The sequence below is a fragment of the Haematobia irritans genome, chromosome 2 (assembly GCF_050003625.1).
Source record: "Haematobia irritans isolate KBUSLIRL chromosome 2, ASM5000362v1, whole genome shotgun sequence".
In the NCBI taxonomy this organism is placed as follows: domain Eukaryota; kingdom Metazoa; phylum Arthropoda; class Insecta; order Diptera; family Muscidae; genus Haematobia; species Haematobia irritans.
The window spans coordinates 3,396,965-3,420,156 of record NC_134398.1 but is presented as its reverse complement, the minus strand read 5'-3'; the positions used below and the strand labels follow the sequence as shown (position 1 = coordinate 3,420,156).

The window sequence follows — 23,192 nt, the reverse complement described above, 5'->3', positions numbered from 1 at the left end:
ATATTTACAAAACAATTCAATCAAAATGCCATAAAAATTCAAGTTCCTCAAGTACCCACCCTTGTACAAGAATATTTCTTTTGTGTTTGAGGATGCTTCAAAATCTTTGAATTTATTTTAAGACAAAAACACACCCACGAGTAGTTAAACGCTGTTTATTTTTAAAAATCTCAACCACTGTTTATCTGTGGCATTTCTAACACTTCATTAATTTTAAAATAATAATTTTTGGAAAATAAATTTTAAATGTACTGCCGAATGCAAACCCAGCAAAAACTAACTAAGGCAAGTAAAACGCAATCCTAACAAAACCTCAACCAATAATTATGATATTATTCTGTGCCATGCCAATGTTTACATTAACCTATGAATCATAGAATCAATAGGAATGGTTAAAGAATAACAATGACTAGGAACACACGAGGAGCATTTGGAAATTCGACTAGGAAATAAAAATAAATGATAAACGCGTGGCCAGTAATGTTCAACGTCAAAGTATCGATCAACATAGTATTCCGTGATGATACCCCTAAACGTGTAAATGATCCATCCATTCCATTTATGATTTAGATATAGGAGTACCTGCCGTATATATTGTCCGATATGCATATGGTATAAAAGCTTCAACTCGGTCCTACCCATAAGACACTTACTTTAGAATTTTGCTATAAAGACCTGGAATTTAACGTCGTACAATGATTACCTAATCACTGTAAAGTATTTCTGCCTAAAATATCATCAATTAGGAAAGTGAACATTGACAGAGATATAACAGACTAAACAGTCAACTTGAAATGAAATCCTCGGTATCAATGGCTGAGCATTCCAACATTCACTTAATATGTGATCCTCGCCAAAAGAACATACCAGCGAACTGTAAAGTGAATAAATTAGCTATACAAGAAACTACCTTGGATGTTCCAGGTGATTGAAATTGTAGGTTGGGCAGGTGAAGAATGTATAAGGTTATGGTCGCACTAGGCAAATATTTGACCAAAATGAGTGTCAAACATTTTTCCACGACCATTTTCCAAATATCTTGATACGGTTTTTGGAAAATAATCCTACCATGATGTTACATATCCAATATGAGCTAAATATCTTTTCTGGTTTGGCTGTGGCGACGTGTTCTTTTTTGATTTCTGTCACATATTTGCCCAGTGTGACCACACCCTCAAAAAAAATCGCTTCTTTAACATATGTTCCAAACATATTTTGCAGGAAGTACATATATATTTGGATACTGGCGAAACATTAATATGTTTGTTTTATGTGAACATATTATATGTTTGGAAGCATTTTGAGCCCAAAAAATATTATATGCTTGGAAGAATTTTTCCCAAAGACGATTGTGCTCATTGCCTAACATACTTGTAATTTTCGCTTCCACGAAATATTTTAGTTCTTGGCACCTTTTTCTGTAATACAAATAATGTTGAAGAAATTATTCACTTTTATATATTTTTTAAATTTTACCTTTCGCCTGCACGGAGAATCGAACCGAGAACCATACAGTTTGTAAGCCAACCCACTATCCACTGGGCTACGTAGCTGTTATGGTCACCAGCAGATAATTATCGTTATAAGTTACATTTATATAGCATAGTTTGCAGCGCCCACGAGCCTATGCAAACATAACATTGTTTAACAGAAACATACATTTGTTTGCCACGTGGAGCAGTGGTTAGCATGTCTGCCTTGCATGCAAAGGGTCGTGGGTTCAATCCCTGCTCCGACCGAACACTTTTCTTTTTTTTAATTTACACATTTATATTTATACTATATTAAATTTTTATAATGAAACTTCGAAATGTGGGTTATTAAAGATTTATAGTCAGTAACAGTGCTTGATATAAACGAAATTGATAAAATATTATGTTTTTATTGCAAAAATAACAATTTTGTAACAAAACACTGTTTTTGGTACAAAACTTTAAAATTTGTAAGGAATTCAAAGAAGAACGTGGAGTCGAGTATAAATATACATATATAATTTTATAATATAAACATACATTTATTTAGGCGTGAACAGTTTTTTACTAGCATTTAACACCATCGCTCTAAAATACCTTTTATTTTTCTTTAAAAATTCATAAATAAAAAATTCATAAAAATAAACTTTTTAAATTGTTTTAGCTGCAAAACTCGAACTTAATGCCCGCTTTTATATTTGAAGGTGTCCGTCAACTCCTCGTGGACTACTTATTAATAAAGAGGAACTAAACTTTGTTTTTATACATTTTACTGTGTAATTTTTCACTATTTCCTCCTTATTTCATTTTACTGTCCCAACTCTAAAAAGAGTATAGTGCCCTTTCGTTATTTTTATGAAGACCCCTGATTTCTTTTAACGAACCAAGGAAAAAATTGTGCCCATAATGCCAAAATGATAAACAACACATGTCCACACATACATAAAATGCTGCTCTCAAGGTGAAAACATATGCTGTTTGTTTTTCAAATGTCTATTCTCTTGGTTCCGAATGTCTATTCTTTTTATTCAAATTAAATAATATTAAGACTTAAGCATATCAAATTTTTGGCCTTATCATAAAACAGTTTTCCGAAACAACATACAAGCGGTTTCACAGAAATTGTTCTCTTTTGATTCTTTCACTGTGTTATGTTGATATCTTTCGTCAACTCTCCCGGTTTCCATCTCTATTTCTTTCTGTATACTCTCTGTCGCTTTGAATAAAATATCACAACATATGTATGTTTAGTCGAAATTTGTAAATTTATATATGTTTGCATTCACACATATGATTTTTATGAAACATTCATGTCCCAAACATAATATATTCTAACATATTAACATAGATGTCCCAAACATTTAGTGTTAGTTTAGGAACATTACATGTTTGCACTTAAATATATTGTGTTTTAAAATTGTGCCCGAAACACATTTTGTTTATATCGGAACATATGAAAAACATATTTTTCTAAGAGTGCATAGCATAAGTAATAGAGAACCCCTTGTTTGAGCGTCCTGCTTTATGTGTAAGTCAAAAGCGAACTGTGGGGGCTTATAGCTTTATGCAAATGGCCAAACTATTAACTCGGACTAATTGGTGAAATTTTTGAAACAATCTGGTTCGCTCAAGAAGAGAACATAACTGGGTGGATTCACAGCAAACCAATTTTACGTTTACCAACATAAGTTAACACTTGGATATAGCCCCTGAATGGACAGATATTGTTCATTAAATATCCTCTTAAATCTACAACAGGGCCTATGACTTCATGTGAATGACACCGGGTCAGCCTTATTTGGCGCCATGCAGGTTGTGATTTTAAGGAAAATTTACAAATACAAATAATTCTAACCATTTCATTGCAATTGTATATTTGAACCATACATTTTGTATATTTGAAATGTTTTTGATTTCCGTATGCAATAAACAATTCGCTCAAAGGCCAAAATATATTGTGGCCGAGGTGTCCGTTAAACAATTCCTTAGTGAATTTGCATATTTGACGATTAGCTTTCATTTTGTTGTTTTTGCAGGTTATGTATATATTTGGGGAATTTGGAATCTGTAGCAACGCTGTTACACACCCACCAAATCGGATTTTTATTTGTTTGTTATTTAAACAAAAACACCTCAAATCTAAACAACCACAAATTTCCCTTCTGCATTTTTATCATAATCACCAAAAATTAAATAAAAGAAAAACAAAAATGTACAACAAATTAATATTAATTCTAGGAAAATATCAATGAACCGAAAACTGCCAAAACAAAATCATATCGTGCAATAAACTTTGCAATAGAAACAAATAATATTTTTTTGATTGATGTTTTCCATAAAACCCCCTAAAATACGATTTGGAAATAAATATATAAACTTTCTTTTAATGGTTCTACTAATGGTGATACATTGGTATTGCCAATGCCCCCACAGAAAGGCAATGAGCTTGAATTTTTTTTTTTTTTTTTTTTTGTGAAAAAATTTAAATTATTTTTAGTATATACCTTTTATGGGAAAATTGTATTATAGTCTAAAGTTAAATTTAAAAAATTAAAAAAGTTTAATTAAAAAATATTCTATTTTCAATGAACCTACACTTTGATCGACATTAACGTAAAACCTGGCTTAATATACGAGGACATCCAAAACGACATAATTTGTTATTATTTTAAAATTTAGCTGGGTAATTTAAAAAATGAGAAAACAAAAGCATTTTATGGCACATATAAAATTGGCATTTTCCCATCAGCAAACTTAAAAACATTAAAAAAAGTCAATCGTAAAAATATTCATAATATAAACTAATTTTGTTATTAAATATGTTATTAAATTACACACGGATGAAAAAGACTGTTTTTCAAATGTTTGGCTATAAACATTATATGTTTGGAACACAAATTTTTAAACACAATATTTTTGAGTGCAAGCATATAATGTTCATAAACTAGCATAACATGTTTGGGACATATATGTTAATATGTTTGAACATATTATGTTTGGGACATAAAATGTTTGTAAATATAATATGCTTGGATGCAAACATATATTAATTTAGAAATAGCCTATAAACATATATGTGTTTAGTAGCTTGGAGCGCTATTTAACAGGGAGCGATATTGAATTAAGTTGGTGGTTGTTGCTTGTTATTACAAAATTAACATTTTATTTTTCCTTGGGCAATTGATCAGCTACTTCTTTGATCCTTACAAACTGTGTGGTCCGCTGTTCGAATCCCCGTCCGGCAAAAGGTAAAATTAAAATAAAAAAAATCATACAATTGAATAATTTCTTCTACAATGTTTGTATTACAGAAAAAGGTGCTAAGAACTAAAAAATCTCGTGGAAGTGAGAAAGATGTGGGGGAATATACAATTGAGCAGAAACAAAATTTTGAGCATTCAGGTCGAAAACCTATGTTGTTAGCACCTATATTACCTGTTTATTTTCATAATTCATTGTGATTGTAAATATATAAATAAATAAAAATTTTGAGCACAATATTGTTTGGGAGAATTTTTTTTAAGCATATAATATTTTTGGGTACAAAATGCTTCCAAACATATTATATGTTCACATAATAACATATTGTTTTTTGGAAGACAACATTATTGAATTTGGATGCAAAAATATAAAATGTTTGGAACTTAGACTACCCAAACATATATTGTTTAGACCAATATGCTTTCAAACATATTATATATTGGAAGAGATCAAACATATAAATGTTTGGGCAATACCCAAAAATGTATATGCTTGAAGCAAAATATGTTTGGGAGTATATGTTACAGAAGCGATTTTTTGTGAGCGTGCACAATATGTTATTAAATTGAGTCTAGTTGAGCTAAAAAATCTCTTCTAGCAAACTGCTGACCCAATACAAACCAATACTATTTCCAGCTTTGTCACATTATTAAGTAGTACACTCAAAAAAAAGTGAACTCACTATTTCACTAAAGCCAATTTAACTTTATTTTAGTTCATGGAATTATTACGTTTGGAGAAAGTTTCCTTTACTCTAATAATTTTTTGCGTACATTAGTTAAATTAAATAAAAAACGGGAAAAATTATACACAAATTAAGCATAAAGATTTACTAAATTCGTATTTCTCACAAAATAGTTCATTATTTCTTTAAATTTGTAAGTTTTACTACAAATGCGTCCATCATGAACTTCGTATGTCACTAAAGACATTCTTGCAATGTTGAACTCCAATTTTATCCTTCAAACTTCAAAATTTTCTTTCACAAGTGAAAAAAATTTATTATGTCTAATAAATTTTCGTGAATTTCGCGAAAAATATTTACTTATTTTTGTGATATCGACGTGATGCCGTCGTTTGTAAAAGTGTTAAGTTAAAATTTTCTAAAATTAAGATTTTCTAAAATTAACCAAAAGTTTTCTTCCTGGTGGGTTCACTGTTTTTTCAGTGTATTATGCAAATATAACTATATTCAAAGCTATACCGAAAAAATATTGTCTTTGCTTCTTTCTCTTTTTATCATAAATTTACTGTATGATTAAAATAAATAAATAATATTGTCTAATTTTTTTGGAATTAAATTGAATTGAATATGACAAATTATTCTATATAGAGAAAAACAAAAACATGCAGATTAATTTAATTGTTTAGTTGCACCAAGTAACATTTTAATTGACGTTCGTCCTTATTATATCATTTCCATGATTGAAGAAATTTGAATTTAATTTAATCATGATTGAAGACAACAAATATTTTTTTATGTGCATGTTTTTAAAAAAGGTCGTTTTCTATAATGTACTAAATAGTTATATTGAGCCTTAGGTAATGGGTTGTCACTATACCTAACCTAACTATAATTTTCAACCCAATTTATCCAAGAGAGCAAAGATGGCACTGAGAGTCACAATTGTTTCTAATGATAGCACTCAATAATTCACAATAACTATTCGACCATTCAACTGTACATTGACATATCTGTATATTGGTTTTAAATCTCTGATGTACACAGTGAAAGTGAGAATATACGAGAGTGTGTATCTGTCATATAGTGAGAATGTATAATAACAAGAGGAAATTTTTAACAATATGCAAGGCCACTAATAAAAAACTCATGAGTGGTATATTCAGAAATACAAAAGTAATAAAATGTAAGTTAAAATTTTAACTTAATACTGTATGAATATGAAAAATAGAATATTAAATATAAATTTAAACTATTCAATGTGTATTCTTACTTGTAAAACTAAATATTTTCCCAATATTATTACACTTATATATCAGATTTCTTGGACAAAGAAGTTTAATATGTATAGCTTTAAATATAGGATAAATAAAATTAATATTAGGATAGAGATTTCATTTATCGAATATTCAGTCTCTTTTCGCGGTATATTAATGCTATTCACGTACAAACAAATGCCAGTTTAAAAAATCCATATTATAACGGATACTTCTAAGTAAAAAATGTTTTCTTAATCAAGAACGCATAAAAGCAAAGATACTAAATCCTCAAAATAAGTCTTAGCGTTTGAGGAAGCGTTTGTATCTCAAACCAATATTTCAGTTAACTTAAGGACGATTTCTTGTAATCAAAAATTCTTTACTGTAAGGAAAATATGCCTTAGTACAAACACATACGACTTTAATGGAGCGAAGCAAATTTCCAAAATTAGGTCAAAATTTAGATCAAACTAAATTTAATAAGAACATTTTTTTAAGGAAAGATGATAAACATTATTTTAATTAAAATTATTTTAATATTTTAAAGAAATTTGTCCTCAATATTTTGCAAATTGAGCATCCTAAATTGCGTAAGGTTGCGTAATCATTAATATCGCGTAAACATTTTTTCAGTGTACTTGTTTCTATGCCGTTTAGCGCGAATTTCCACAGCCTCCAGAATAGATCTAGAGGGGAAGACTTATTTTGGGTCTTATATGATAACTTTTAATGGAAATTTCAACATTTCCACCACCACCACTACAAATCATATTTTTGCTATAACTACAATCCCTTAATCTTTAATCTTCTGATTTCGATTTTTACTCCAATGATGCAGCAACAAATCAAAATCTAGTTTTAGAAACATTGCCGAACGATCAGATAAAGCCTTATATCTACTCAACAACAATTTACTGATAACTAATTGAAACTGATTTTAAGGACTCAACAACAATTCTACATTAGCAGTGTTTTTCCTTTTTTTTTCTATAATAAAATAAAATATTACCCAAATGCGATGAGCAAATATCATCCTAAAAGATTTGACATACTCTCCTCAGTAGGGTACTTCCATAATGATAAATTCATCCATATACAATTCAAAGCAATAACAATTTTATATGTCGCCTTTTTTCTTGACACCCACGTTCAGTGGGAACGAATGAAAATAAATACGGTTTGTTTTTTTTTTCTATACAAATTTAGCCTAGCCATGTTGTTTATTTTGTATGTGGTCTTGTGTGTGAATGTGTATGTGTTTGATTGTATTTATGCGTAATATTCAATGGTTTTATTTTCGCGGTATATTTAAATGCATTCGTAAACAACAACAAAAGATGGAAATCGATAGACAACGTAAATATTAAGATGGGTCATGGTATAGATATAGGCCTGATTTCGTCCCAATAACAATCATTGAAGGTTAGGTTAAAGTGTCAGCCCAATTAAGTTTCAAGCTCACTTAGACTATTCAGTCCATTGTGATAAAAAAAATCACTGAAACAACTTGAATTCAAATTTTCAATAGAAAAAAATCAAAAAATATCTGCCTTGGGCAAACATTTTACAATTCAATTTTTTCCATCATAACTTTACTATCGTACAATAATTAGCATAATTGATGCCATAAACAAAATTAGCTGATATATGCTTGAATCTCATATATACGAGCATCTAAAAAGTACATAACATAGTAACAAAAATTTAGCAAAAAAGAACAATTCGAATTTGCAAATAGAGCTGAAAAAAAAAACTTTCAAATACGGACATAATTATGTTCAGTTAAATTCTCACACGTGGATACCCACGGTCGCCCAACTTTTTCCCGCCTTTGGCAGGTGTCCACGTATGAGAGGTAAATTTAAAAGTAATAATATAGCAAACGTCTCACGAAAATTGTCCATTTTGGAGAAGTTTCCACTTTTGGAATTGGCCAAGTTTAAGAGATTTCACTTTATTTACAAATAACTCCTTACTACCCATTCCCAAAAATTCAATTTATATTCGACAAAAAAATAACTTTTTTTATATATTATATTGTTATTCCAAGACAAAGTTGAGTTTTTGTAGTTATTGTTCACAAAATTCTGTTTAAAATAATCTTTTTTAAGCCTATAACAAAGATAAGTCTGCCATAAAAAATAAAAAAACACACAATTTCTACATGGCAATTAATTTAAATATTATGTTAAATATTCTGACTCGTTGTGTCAATTATTGTATATTTAATATTTCCTATTTTGCCGTTGTTTTCTTTTTTTTTTCAAGTATTACAATTTATTGTTTTCACACAACGTTTGTCCTTGCTCGTAAATCTTTCATTGGACATTATGTCTTATTTTATACATTGTACATCTTTTGTGTTAATCTACACGAATTATGCTCAATAATGATTCTTAAAAAACGAAAAAAAAAATATTTAATGAACGTTAACAAAGAAACGAATTACAAAACTCTGTGAAAGAGTTCATTAGTCCAAAGTAAAATGTTGTGAACGTACCTTCGCTAATATGGAGCCAAATTTTGTAAATCAGTATAGTGAAACCTATCAGAAGGAGACACACACTGTCGCCTAAATGTGGACATAACATTTACACTTATGAAAGGTTAATTTTAATGTTATAATATAGCAAATGTCTCATGAAAATTTCCAACTTTTGAAAGGTGCCTGCTTTTTGGTGTATCCAAGTGAGAATGGTTTCACAGGAAGAAAAATTATTTTTTTTAATAATTTAATAAAGAAACTTGAATTTAAGAGACCTATGAATTAACTGGCGTCTTCCTTTCTTGCATATTACTTTTACAACTAATAAAATAATTATTTTAATAATTATTTTTTATTGTTTTTTTATGTTAATTTAAGTTATACGATTACCCTGCGTAAGAGATTCTCACTATCAATTCACTCACCTCCATTTAGGAGGAAATTTGTCCTACAAACCCAATATTAATCTGCATAGAAATATATTTACCAGATATATTGATCCTAAAACTACTAAATAATGCTGATCGAATCGAATTCACCTACACACAAAAAAATTTCACGAACATTTTTCCAATTAAAATTTTAATTGAGTTTTAAAAAATATTCAATTAAAAATTTAATTGATTCAACAAATTTTTTAATTGAAACAAAAATTAATCGCAAAAATAATAGTATCAATTAATTTTTTAATTGGATCAATTAACTTTTTAATTGGCCTTCAATTTTTAATTGCTGCTATCATTTCTGTGATTGAAAACATTTCAATTAAAAATTAATTGGATCAATTAATTTCGTGATTGAATCAAAAAAAAAATTTTGTGTGTACCAAGTCCATCTATCCAGGTTCATCCGATCGTCCCAATTACACTGAAAAATATTGTCGTGTGCATAAAGATTTTATGTCGTTATAATATGTATGACACTTTTGCTTAGCGTGAAAGACGTATTTCTCTGACAAGAATTTTTTGCCTAGATAAAAAAAATTAAAAACATTTCAATGAAAGCGCTTTGTCCTTAGAAATCGGAAATACGTCTTTAAAATGGTTAAAAATGTCCCAACTCGGCTATAAATAGGCGAGGAAAGCGCTTTGTCCTTAGAAATCGGAAATTCGTCTTTAAAATGGTTAAAAATGTCCTAGCTCGGCTATAAATAGGAGGTGCCTTGTCTTTAATCTAAACATAGAATCGGGCAGCACTCATTGATAAGAGAGAAATTCTAAATGAGTCCAAAGTAACGAACGGCCACTATACGTGTATCCTCAGTGCAATCCTCCGCTTCTTTGACTTGGAATCAATCACTAATGTAAAGACGAACTCATTGGAACAGGGCAAGTTTTTTTTTTCAGAGTATACCTATTGCGAAAATGAATAAATTTACCATCCTATCTCATAACATTATAGCTGCTATACATTGGCACAATAGCTTCTAATTTAGACAATACATCCCAGCAAAAACTTGGTTAGTAGTAAAGGGGAAAAACTGCTGAAACTCCAAGAGCATTTCTTTCATACCTCCAGCATTAGTATTTGCTTGAGTATCGAACCGTATCGATTACCATACATCCGATTTGTATAAGTGTTGCCAATTAGCATAAATATTTGCTATTTCTCGGAAACTGCGTTGTGTGCTCATATCTCATCCACATGTCCTTGCAAAAGTAAACAAAATTTCTATTTAATTTATAATTGCTTACCAATTTTGAACTAAGTTGCCTCCAAGAGCATTTGGTAATGAGATTTTTTGCTGGAATGTTAACCAATTTAATTTTTAGGATATAAAATGTACGTTATATCAGAAAAATTTAAAAAAGAAAACAAACCAAAAATGCTAAAAATTTTGAAGATTTTTTTTTTTTTCATAAAATTCATTTTGAAATTTGGCTCCTTTCGTTATAGTCGTTTGCCTTTGAAGTAAAAAAAATATTTTAGGCTTAACTAATTAATTAAAAATAAAAACGCCAAACTGACTAAGATATATCGTTTTTTTTTTTTAATATTACCTAGTGTGCTAAAAATTAATCTAATCGGTTAAGATCAGGGATAGCCTGTCGCAAACTGTGTCTTTTGCGACATACGTTTACGTATTAGACGCAAAACTCGTAAACCTAGTGCAGAAAACCTAATTTTGAAAAAAAATAAATTGTGAATATTTCTTAATTTAATTTAGTTAGGCTCCCCGATAAAAGGTATGCAAAAAATGCTTTATATTGCATTTATTCAAAACTCTACTGATTTACATCTCTCATTCGCAACTTCAAACTATTCTTGGTTTTCGTGGTCCATAATATCCATCCAAGCTATAGTTGCATCAGCGAATGACTACACGTAAAAAATAATTCTTTCCTCCCAAACGAAATTTTAGACAAACAAAGTTCGTTTCTCATTTGCTTTTTTGCTTTAAGGAAGTTTATTTGGAAGAAAAGTATGTACTTTTTGTAACGTTTATCACAATCTTCTTTTCCAGGATGTAAAAACAATATCATAAAGACTAACTCAAAAAATATAATCTTTTCTGGCTAATTGCATTTTCCCTCACATTTTTCTCACTTCCACGAGGTTTTTTAGTTCTCAGCAAATTTTTCTGTAATACAAGCAATGTAGAAGAAATTATTCGATTTTATAAATTTTTAACATTTTACCCTTCGCCTGGACGAAGTATCGAATCGCGGACCATGCAATTTGTAAGCCAACACACTATCCACTGAGCTATGTAGCTGTTATTGTCATCAATAGACAACTATCCATATAAGTTATATTTATATAGCATAGCTTGCGGCGCCCACGAGCCGATTAAACAATCTTTATTTAACAGAAAAAAATATTTAGTTGGGCAACGTGGAGCAGTGATTGCTACGTCCGCCTTGCATACCAAGGGTCCTGGGTTCGATCCCTGCTTCGACGAACACCAAAAAGGTTTTTTTTGCATATATTCCAGATATGTTCGGAAGATTCCGAAAAAGTGTTCAACATTACATACTACTTTATTAAATGTTTACTATTAAACTGTAAAATGTGTCTTATTAAAGAAAAGAAGAGTGCCTGATATAAACGAAATGGACTGTGTTGTTGGTTCAAAAATAATTTTTTTTTATTGAAAAAATAAAAATTTTGTAACAAACGAATTATTTTGGTGATAAAAGTATAAATTTTTCGAAGAAATTCAAAAAAACTCTAAGAAAAGAAAAACGTTTTTTTTCTTTGCGAATAGCTACAATTTTGAAAATTTTTAATTAATATGGAAATTGGCTCTAATAAGCCAAAAACTGATTTTATAAAATTCTCTCTAAACAGACTTAAGTAGTTTTCCTTCCTTCCAGTTTCTGCAGAAATTTGTGAAAGGTTAAATATGAGCGAGTACCGACCGTCACGTTTACGGCACCATCGAGTAGTTCAAAGTAATTTTGTCTTGGAGTTTCCAATTGAAATAACTATATTCTCTAGTTTTTTTTTAAATCGTTAATAATTTTATGAACATTCCTGAGAGTTGAAACTTCTTTGCATATATCATCATCTTCGCCTAGCTAGAACTGAATCATTTTGAGTTGATCCTATACGCGTGTTAAGCACCAAATAGTCTTCAAAAAGTAATATAAACTTTATACATTGCTATAACACCTTTCCGTTGACCCGATTTTTAATATTTCGTAGTGAAGTGTGTTAAGGTATTTTAAGACCTTTCTCTTACTTGTTATAAAAATAAAAATGACAATACTTTTTCACTCTTACGCCTCCCTTCTCCTTCTACATACGCTTTGGAAAATTATTCCTTTTATATACCATTAATTTACAATCATGTAGCTTTTTAATACCCCACCTCAAGTCAATTGCAATTAACAATTCATTCATTTCGTAAATCCATCAAGAGGTAATTTTTCACAGTCATAATCTGTGTAATCACTGTCTCCCGGCCAGCATCCTTTCGTTCTCATTATGGGCACAGAGTAGACTTATTCAAGACAAGTAACAGTGATAATAAAATAAAAAAAAAAATTATATAGATATTCTCATTTGGATGTGTAACTGCAGAGGATGAAGGGGAGAGGTCACTAAACAATAGCAACAACAACAACAAAAACGACATGCGGACATTAATGGGTGTGAATATACCAGGTTCTTTTGTTTTCTGTCTGCTTTCATTTAATTTGTTCCGACATATGTATGTGCGGTCATTGTTACTTAAAATGATGATCATTGTCATTCTCCTCATCATTTTTATAGCATCAATAAGTGTGATGTTAAGATATTCACTTGGTGTTAAAGATATTTCCCCTTATGTAGGAATGTCTTTTACGGGAAATATGAATGTAAAGAGAATTTGCAAAATTTTAAAAATCCAAAAAAATAATGTCTAACAATACTGATGTAAATATGATTTCACGATGAAAGTTTGTATATTAAATAAATTCTCAAATTCGTAACCTCCTTATATTTTTGTTCTTTCTTCTCAATTGTATTCCCTACATTTATGTTCGTATTATTTCTTGTAAAGATTTTTCCACTTTAGCCTCATTACATTTGTCTTATTCCCTGATGCTTGTGTAAGTGCACTCTTGAAGGAGCTTTGTGCTGATGATGATTGTAGTGGTGGTTGTTGTCGCTGTCATTTTTTTATTTTGTCTTTGTTTTTGTTTCGCTTTTATTATGTGTCAATGGCAAATAGTACGTCATACCAATCATCCATCCAAGCAAGCAGCCATCACCTCCACAAAACACCACCTCCACATCCAATGACCACAAGAACGAGAACAAATCTTTAGTTATTCCACATAACGAGGCCTTGTTGACCCATCAGCTTTTGAGTTAGATTCTCATTACATACTGTTCTATATGTAAATATTTTTATTTTTTTTTTTCTATTTAAATTTCTTTTTAGTATTTATTTTTACAAAAATTCAACAAAATATAATGTAGGATATTTAAATTTTTTTTCCAACGAAAATGTCACGTACATTTGAATAGCAATTTTACAAATGTCTAAAAATCAATGTGCAGAGAAAAACAAATATTAGCAAGTGGTAATTTTGGGAAGGGGTGGATGATAAAGGGGAACAACCTCGATCATGGAAAATGGCTCTGTTCCAATTTTTATGATGTGAGGCATGATTGGTTGGGTAATATGTAATATTGACAGATGTAAATATAAGCCGCAAAACCTAAAGGGTCCTTGGCAAAATAAAATCCCACAATTCTGGGTGGGAAATAAATGCTAGATTCAAAAAACAAACTATTTTTTAACGGCCAGCAAAAAAAAAATGTTAAAGGAATATTAATTTGTTGTATATTTACTATTGTTATACTATTTTATAAATAATGTATAAATAGGTCTCAAATGTTTAAACACTATTTTATTGATTGCAAGATCGAAACATTTATTTTGATTTACGGCCATTTTCATGTAGTTCCGTTAGGCTTTAACTGCCAGTTAACAGAAAGATAAATGGAAAAATCTTTTTTCCGGTTAACTTTAACTGAAAAATTTTCAGCAGTTAAATTTCTAAGGCTATGGTCACACTAAGCAAATATTTGACCAAAATGAGCGTCAAACATTTTTCCAGAACCATTTTCCAAATATCTGAATACCGTTTTTGGAAAATACTCCTACCATGATGTTATATATCCAATATGAACTCAAAATGTTAGCTGGTTTGGCTGTGGCGACGGTTTCTTTTTTGAATTCTGTCAAATATTTGCCTAGTGTGACCAAAGCATAACTGGCATATGGAATATATACGCAAGATGGCAGCTATGCCCATAATACGGTTTAAAAGTTCGTTAGTTAACGGAGCACTAACGGAGCTTCATGAAAATGGGCGTTATAGTAATTAAATAATATAATTTAATTATTATTAATTCAAAAATTTAATTTTCATTAATATTTTTTTAATATGCATGCAGATAATATTATTATTAAAGGGTGATACGGTCAAAATTTGGTCAATATAAACTTGACGTATTTCTTTCAATTTTGCATTTAAAAAACCTGAACACCCCTCATTTTGAAGGTGTGTGTGTGTGTAGAATGTTGCTCCTATTTTGATTTTGGAATTCACTCTTCAGTTGTCAAAATGCCGTCCAAGCACGAAGAGCAGCGTATCAAAATTTTGCTCGCGAATCGCGAAAATCCGAGCTACTCGCACGCAAAGCTGGCAAAATCGCTAAAAGTTGCCAAATCAACCGTTACAAATGTAATTAATGTGTTTGGGGAACGTTTGTCGACAGCCAGGAAGTCTGGATCGGGGGGAAATCGAAAACTGGAAGCCGCTGAGACGACAAAGAGAGTTGCCGGTAGTTTCAAGCGAAACCCTAACCTCTCTCTCCGAGATGCCGCAAATAAGCTGGGTGTATCGTCTACAACCGTGCATCGAGCCAAAAAACGAGCCGGACTATCGACTTACAAGAAGGTAGTGACTCCAAATCGCGATGATAAACAAAATACGACGGCCAAAGCGCGATCCCGGAGGCTGTACACGACGATGCTGACGAAGTTTGACTGCGTGGTAATGGACGACGAAACCTACGTCAAAGCCGACTACAAGCAGCTTCCGGGACAGGAGTTTTATACGGCAAAAGGAAGGGGAAAGGTAGCAGATATTTTCAAGCACATAAAACTGTCAAAGTTCGCAAAGAAATATCTGGTTTGGCAAGCTATCTGTACCTGTGGCTTGAAAAGCAGCATTTTCATAGGTTCCGGGACTGCCAACCAAGAAATTTACGAGAAAGAGTGTTTGAATAAATGTCTGCTGCCTTTCCTGAAGAAACACGGTTGTTCCGTACTGTTTTTGCCGGATTTGGCATCTTGCCATTACGGTAAAAAGGCCATGGAGTGGTGCGCCGCCAACAACGTGCAGGTGGTTCCCAAGGACAAGAACCCTCCCAACACGCCAGAGCTCCGCCCAATTGAGAAATACTGGGCTATTGTCAAGCGGAACCTAAAGAAGACCAAAAAAAACTGCTAAGAACGAGCAGCAGTTCAAGGCAAACTGGCTTTATGCGGCGAAGAAGGTGGACAAGGTGGCTGTACAAAATCTGATGGCAGGTGTCAAGCGTGAGGCCCGGCAATTCGGATTTGGAAAAGCGAAAGCCTAACTGAATATTTTTCCTGAATTTTATACTAATTGAACTTGCAAAAGAAATTTAATTTGATTTTTTAAATAAACGATTTCATCGATTTACACGCGTTTTCCCTTGATCACCCTTTATTAATATTAATTTTACATTTAATTTTCACTTTAATCATAATCTAACATTTAATTTAATTTTTGCTTTAATTTTAGTATTAATTTAATTTACTATTAATTTAAATTTAATTTATTTTAAATTTATTTATTTATATTTATGTTATTTGCCTTTCGATATTGTTGAAAAATACTTCCATCATAGGACTTGTCCTGGCAAATGTAAACACACTGAAAAAAGTTTGTTTGAATTCAAAGTTTTTGGGCGTCCCTTAAAGATTTTGGTATTGACTCCGAGACAAATATGTGGATTCTCTAAAATAAATACATTTTTTAGGAACTATCGATAAAAATTAGTATACAGATCGCATTTATAATGTCTCAAATATTTTAAAAATTATTTATTTCCAATAGTGTTTTCTTTAATTTAAAGAATATTTGTGTACTTTACAGTCATGCGACTTAACGGTGGGATGCAATTTTCCAAAAAAAAAAAATTAAGCAAACATTATGAACTTTGGTTTAATTAAAATTACTTTATTTAAAGAAATTTGTCCTTAATAAAGGGTAAATTGCGTTTCATAAAATTTAAGATGTATTATCTTTCATATTAAGTGAATATTTTTTTCAGTGCAAAATTTCCATTTAGTAGTAAAAATTTAAATAAAAATAATTTGAGTGGGAAAAAGAATCAAAGAGCTTGTAGATACATGAGAAAAAATGGATCTTGATCCGAAACATGTACAAAATGCCAAATTTATCAACTCTGATTGGAATGGTATGTTATGTGATAAAAATTAAATATTTAAAATTTTCCTGTCACTAGGACCAAACCAACAGATATGAAATATGCATTCTTCTATCAGAGAAAAATTAAATATTTCAAAATTATGTGTGGACATTCTACAAATGGAGAGACAGTCGGATGGACGGACGTTTTTAAATTCACCATACCATAATTTCAAACCCCTGATGTAAACTTTAAGGAGTGTCAGAAAGAAACACAAATTAATCTTTGGTATTTTTGTTAAAACTGCGGTAAAGCACGCCTCTGCTAACAAATATATCTAACCACAATTTTCCTCCACCCTTCGATTTCATAAAAACAAAATCTTTTTAATTGAAACCTTTTAAAATGAAATTTGACAACAAAATAAATTATTTTCTTTGAAATACGTTTCGGTTCATATTCTGGTGGTCCAAAAACATATAATTATTATTGACAATTTTATTGAATTGAATATTAAAACTGCATCTATTTCCATTTTCATTGATTTTTTTGTATTATTTTTCGCCAACAACAAAGCCATACAAGAATTTAAATGATTTCTAAATGTGCACACTTTTTAAAGTATCTAAACGTTCAAGTGCATATGCCACACATTGGTGACGATGCATCTTTGATTTATCTTCATATAAACATGAACAGCAATGGATGGAGGCTATTGATAGGATGATGTGTTCATTTTTATGGGACTAGTTTAAATTTCATTATGGTCAGTAAAAAGTCAGACAGCTTTAATTGTTTCTTTGAGGCTATATTTCGTTTTTGCCAAATATTGCCACAATGTATGCGAAGCATTTGGTTTCATATTAAGTGTATGTTGTGTATTCCATTAACCCATTATCAACCAGCAGTTGCAAATTTTTCTAAAAGGATACTTCATTCACCTCATGCGAAATAGTGTTAAAAATTCAGTTGTTTTTAACGTTACAGTAGAATGAAAGAGTACGTGCGGCTTAAAGAATAGATTTCGAAAAATCCATTAAAGAAAATCAGAGATTTTGCAATAATTTAGGGATAGACCCATTTTTCGCATATTGTCAGCAATAATGTTTGATCGTAGAAAATACTTTTAACGTAACTTCTACTATGACATTGAGGTATATTATCTTTGGCTTTTCCAAGTCCTATTGTATTATTAGAATGGCTTGGTTCACAAATTTATTAGTTTAATATTAAATTGGTTTATTTACACTCCTAAATTGGTATTCGTTTTATAAAATCGAGTGCGAATTACATTGTCTTTTACTTCTGCTATATATAAAGTGCGGAGAAAAAGCAATTTTTTTAATATTTTTTGTCTTCAATCACGAAATTAATTGATCCAATTAATTTTTATAGACATTTCAACAATTACGGAAATAATAGTATCAATCACAAACGTTAATTAAACAAAAAATAATTGATCCAATTAAAAATTTCTTTGATTGATTTTTGTTTGAATTAAAAATTTTGTTGAATTAATTAAATTTTTACTTGAGATTTTTTTAGAATTCAATTAAAATTGTAATTGGAAAAATTTTGTTGATACATATTTTGTGTGTACAGTTGGCATCACATGCTAATTGAGATATAAACTTTAAGTTGATACATTTATATCATTGGTTTTGATTAAATAAAAAAATTATTCTTAATTGGTTATTTTTTCAAATTCATAAAATATATCAATTTAAAAATATTGGTCACATTTTTCTGAATGGTTATGGGTTATATCCAAAGACCAATTTGCTCGACACCGATTGCAACTCCATTTTTTTCATCAAGCTAAACTCTGAATACGTAGTCAACTCCAAGTAATTCAATTAAAAACCATTGCAATTATAAACCCTTTTCCAATAAACGTCGATCCAAAGTAACAAAATTAATTTGAACATTTCCACAGCTTAATGAAATCTTACTTTTTTTAAGTATGTCTCAAAAATTTTATGAACTAAACGTGAGTATAAAGTTCAATGACCGTACACATAAGTTCCATATGAACTAAAGCGAAAGAAGATTTTCGTACGATTCCCAAAAATAGTAAGAATGAACTACTGTATGGTTAAAATGGTCATTATTTGGCGCCAATGATTTTCTTCTTTACTTTTAGTTAATTTGTTCATCTATGAAATGGTGTAATTTCGTGAACTGCAGTTAAAAAGTACAACAGAGCATTAAAATTTCTTGGTTTTAACAACGCTTTGTTGAAATCTCAACATGTGGAGTAAAATTTAGTTCAATTTTCGTGCGAGGTAGTTCATTCTTCCTATAAAACAGTTCACTTTTTTTCGGTGTAGGACGACTTAGAATTCCTAACTGAATAGTGAACTCCCATATTCCATTCTATGGGTTTTAGAAATACACGTATCTCTTCGTGATGCATGTCGAATGTAGTCTAACACGAAAATTACAAATAAAGGGTGATTCTTTTGAGGTTAGGATTTTCATGCATTAGTATTTGACAGATCACGTGCGATTTCAGACATGGTGTCAAAGAGAAAGATGCTCAGTATGCTTTGACATTTCATCATGAATAGACTTACTAACGAGCCACAACGTCGAATTTTCAGTGAATGGGCCCTAGAAAAGTTGACAGAAAATCCGCTTTTTTATCGACAAATTTTGTTCAGCGATGAGGCTCATTTCTGGTTGAATGGCTACGTAAATAAGCAAAATTGCCGCATTTGGAGTGAAGAGCAACCAGAAGCCGTTCAAGAACTGCCCATGCATCCCGAAAAATGCACTGTTTGGTGTGGTTTGTACGCTGGTGGAATCATTGGACCGTATTTTTTCAAAGATGCTGTTGGACGCAACGTTACGGTGAATGCTAACAAACTTTTTGTTGCCAAAAATGGAAGAACTGAACTTGGTTGACATGTGGTTTCAACAAGATGGCGCTACATGCCACACAGCTCGCGATTCTATGGCCATTTTGAGGGAAAACTTCGGAGAACAATTCATCTCAAGAAATGGACCGGTAAGTTGGCCACCAAGATCATGCGATTTGACGCCTTTAGACTATTTTTTGTGGGGCTACGTCAAGTCTAAAGTCTACAGAAATAAGCCAGCAACTATTCCAGCTTTGGAAGACAACATTTCCGAAGAAATTCAGGCTATTCCGGCCGAAATGCTCGAAAAAGTTGCCCAAAATTGGACTTTCCGAATGGACCACCTAAGACGCAGCCGCGGTCAACATTTAAATGAAATTATCTTCAAAAAGTAAATGTCATGGACCAATCTAACGTTTCAAATAAAGAACCGATGAGATTTTGCAAATTTTATGCGTTTTTTTTTTTAAAAAAAAAGTTATCAAGCTCTTAACAAATCACCCTTTATGATGATCAAGTAAATAACAATTTATTGGAAATACGAATATGTATCAATATCTAATTCTGAACAACTTTTCTATCCAACATTCCTCTTGGCAATCGGGCTTATACCTATATCATTCCCCCATTGTAATAACATTTCTTATTATGATCTAGAAAATTATAAGAAATTTTAATATTTTCGACATAACACTGTGAAAATGATGTGCAAATTTCAAACACGTTTCTTCAATTAACCAACAATGCTAATACCACAATGGAGACAAGAAACCAAAAATAACTCCCCTTAATACATCATCATACACATAGATGTATCTATGGTATATATCTAAACAAAGTTCAAATCTAATTTTGGAACCTCCATGCCAAAATGCCAAGATACAAAAACGCACAACAAATCTTCAACATTCAATGAACTCAAGATACAAAATCATGTTCCTCCTTCTCCCATACCAGCTGCGTGTGTTGTTTTCTTGCATACATTGGCCTAATGCGTTCAACAACAAAATGTCCTAGCATGATGAGACCAAAAATAGCAAAATTCTCGGGCGAAACATACAGCGAAAAGAACAATGTTCTCATTATTCAAAACTCTGATGGGGACAAAGAGCTAGGGATAGGGAAGATGGATATGAAAATTCATTGACGTCATACTTGCAGGATTTACAAACACAAAAACAAAATTAAAACGAAAAACGAATTGGAAGTCGAAGACACTGCTCTGTATAATCATCGATACCAAGAAAACAGGCCATATCCCCATGGGAGGTAGACGACCCATTGTAATGACGACGCCAAAACCATTAAGGCTTTCAAAATAGTTGGCACAATTATGTACAAATCATAAAGCCACACGGAGAAACTACATACACATTCATATTTCGTTTTTATCTATTTTTATTTATTTTTAATACTATTTTGTATTGTTTTTAAACTTACCAATTGTTCCCATTTTGCTTTCTTCAGTTTTTGAGCCAAATTCTGGAATATCCGATATTCCAAATGAGAGATTCCTTTTTATAGTTAACAGCCCCACTTTGATGTTTGTTTAAATAAAACACGTTTTCAAATTTATAAAATTACTTTGGCACTTTTTATGTTTTTGGCACCTCTTTTGATTGCTTGGCGATTTGGACAAAAATTTATTGTTTTCCTTTTTTTTTAATAATCACACTTGCAAATTTGATTTTATGAAAATATTTTATTTTTCAACCAACTTTTTTTCGACACTTTTGTTTATTTTCTTTTTTATGGGTGTTTTTTTTATTGGCAAGTTATGCCTTGTTGTTGTGTTTTTATGGTTTCAATTTAAATTCAAAAAATCCGCATAACGGTCTCCGAGGCGCTAATCATTCGTTCTACACAGGAGAAATACTTATTTTAGAATGGATTTTTTTGCGTTTCCAAATGTTTTCTTTCTCCGTGATGTTGTCTTAAAGAGTTGTGGATTCAAAATGTATTGGCTATGGCCTAAGCGAATTCATTTTATACTGACAACAAAATTGGCAAAAAGAACAGCACAACATCAATAACAACAACAATTGTGCAAAAAATTTGGAAATTCGCCTAAGAGCTGTTTGTGTTCTCTCCTAGAGTCTAACAGATAATAAGGCAGGCAGGCAGATAGGCAATAACAACGCATTTTTCGTATTTCTTCGCATAGACTCGGTGACAAGTGAAAGTTCTGTTAGCCGGTATTCTCATTTTGGAGAAAAGAGAGTATGTTTATTCATTGCTGTATGTGTGTTGTTGGGCTCTCTTTTTCTCTGTTATAAACAAATGTGTCTGCATAATAGGGAGCCTTACTTGACACAATGGGATTGCATACTCAGTAAATAGTTGTTCATTCGCTTCAAAGAGATTTCTTTACTAAAGCTACTTAGGACAATCGTTATACTTAGCATAAATTCGAGTTCGTTTGCTTTTAGTAAAACTAATTTATGGCAAAATTCCGTTTACCTAAAAGTTCGTATTTGGTATTGTTAAAAATTTTTAAAGTATGCCTCAATGAAAAATTCGATAAAATCGATTTCTATTTTTTTTTTTATTTTATTTTATGAAACCATTTTGCTTTATCTTTATTTTAAAGAAGTCATGTCTTTAGTTCGGAATATTAAAATCTTTAAATGAAGATTTAAATGTTCTCTGCAATGTGGAACGCCGTTCGGACTCGGCTATAGAAAGGAGGTCCCTTGTCATTGAGCTTAACATGGAATCGGGCAGCACTCAGTGATAAGAGAGAAGTTCACCAATGTGGTATCACAATGGACTGAATAGTCTAAGTGAGCCTGATACATCGGGCTGTCACTTAACCTAACGTATACTGTTTTAGCGTAGGTGGTTTTTGAAAACGATTTGTTAAACGGGTAGCAAAAACACTCAAGGACTAACTAAATCGTATGGTGCTACTTTGCCATATTATTGGGTCAATTTGATACTGAATTGTGTAGAAATGTGTAGAACACACCACGAGTGGAAATAAGGGCTATTTCACCATACTAGCGAACCTGCTCACACCTCTCGCATCTTCCCTATCGTATTGGGCTACGAAGTGCCTAATTGGCCCCGTGCGACTTAATTTTGCTTCCAAACATAAAAACAGAGACTGGTTCCCAATATCAATCGAATACGTATGTCGGTCAACGCCGGAAGTCTATTTTGGAGATCTCGGGAAATGGTATTTTTCCAACGCGTTGGATTATAACAGGTCCGCCGGAAGTCTACTTTGGAGATCTTAAGAAAATTTATTTTTCAGACAGGTTGGAA

At 31.3% G+C, this 23,192-nt stretch overlaps 2 protein-coding genes across 3 annotated transcripts in view; both read right to left on the bottom strand.

Annotated features, from left to right (window-relative positions):
* The window catches only part of meng (serine/threonine-protein kinase meng-po), a 33,964-nt gene extending 11,984 nt beyond the window's left edge, over positions 1-21,980 (bottom strand). Inside the window, exon 1 of the mRNA XM_075293138.1 lies at positions 21,366-21,980. Coding sequence (XP_075149253.1) covers positions 21,366-21,378 — 13 coding nt within the window. The 5' untranslated portion in view covers positions 21,379-21,980. The remainder of the gene's footprint in view (positions 1-21,365) is intronic.
* Positions 1-23,192, bottom strand: part of TTLL3B (Tubulin tyrosine ligase-like 3B) — a 50,112-nt gene that overhangs the window by 10,113 nt on the left and 16,807 nt on the right. The window lies entirely within an intron of this gene.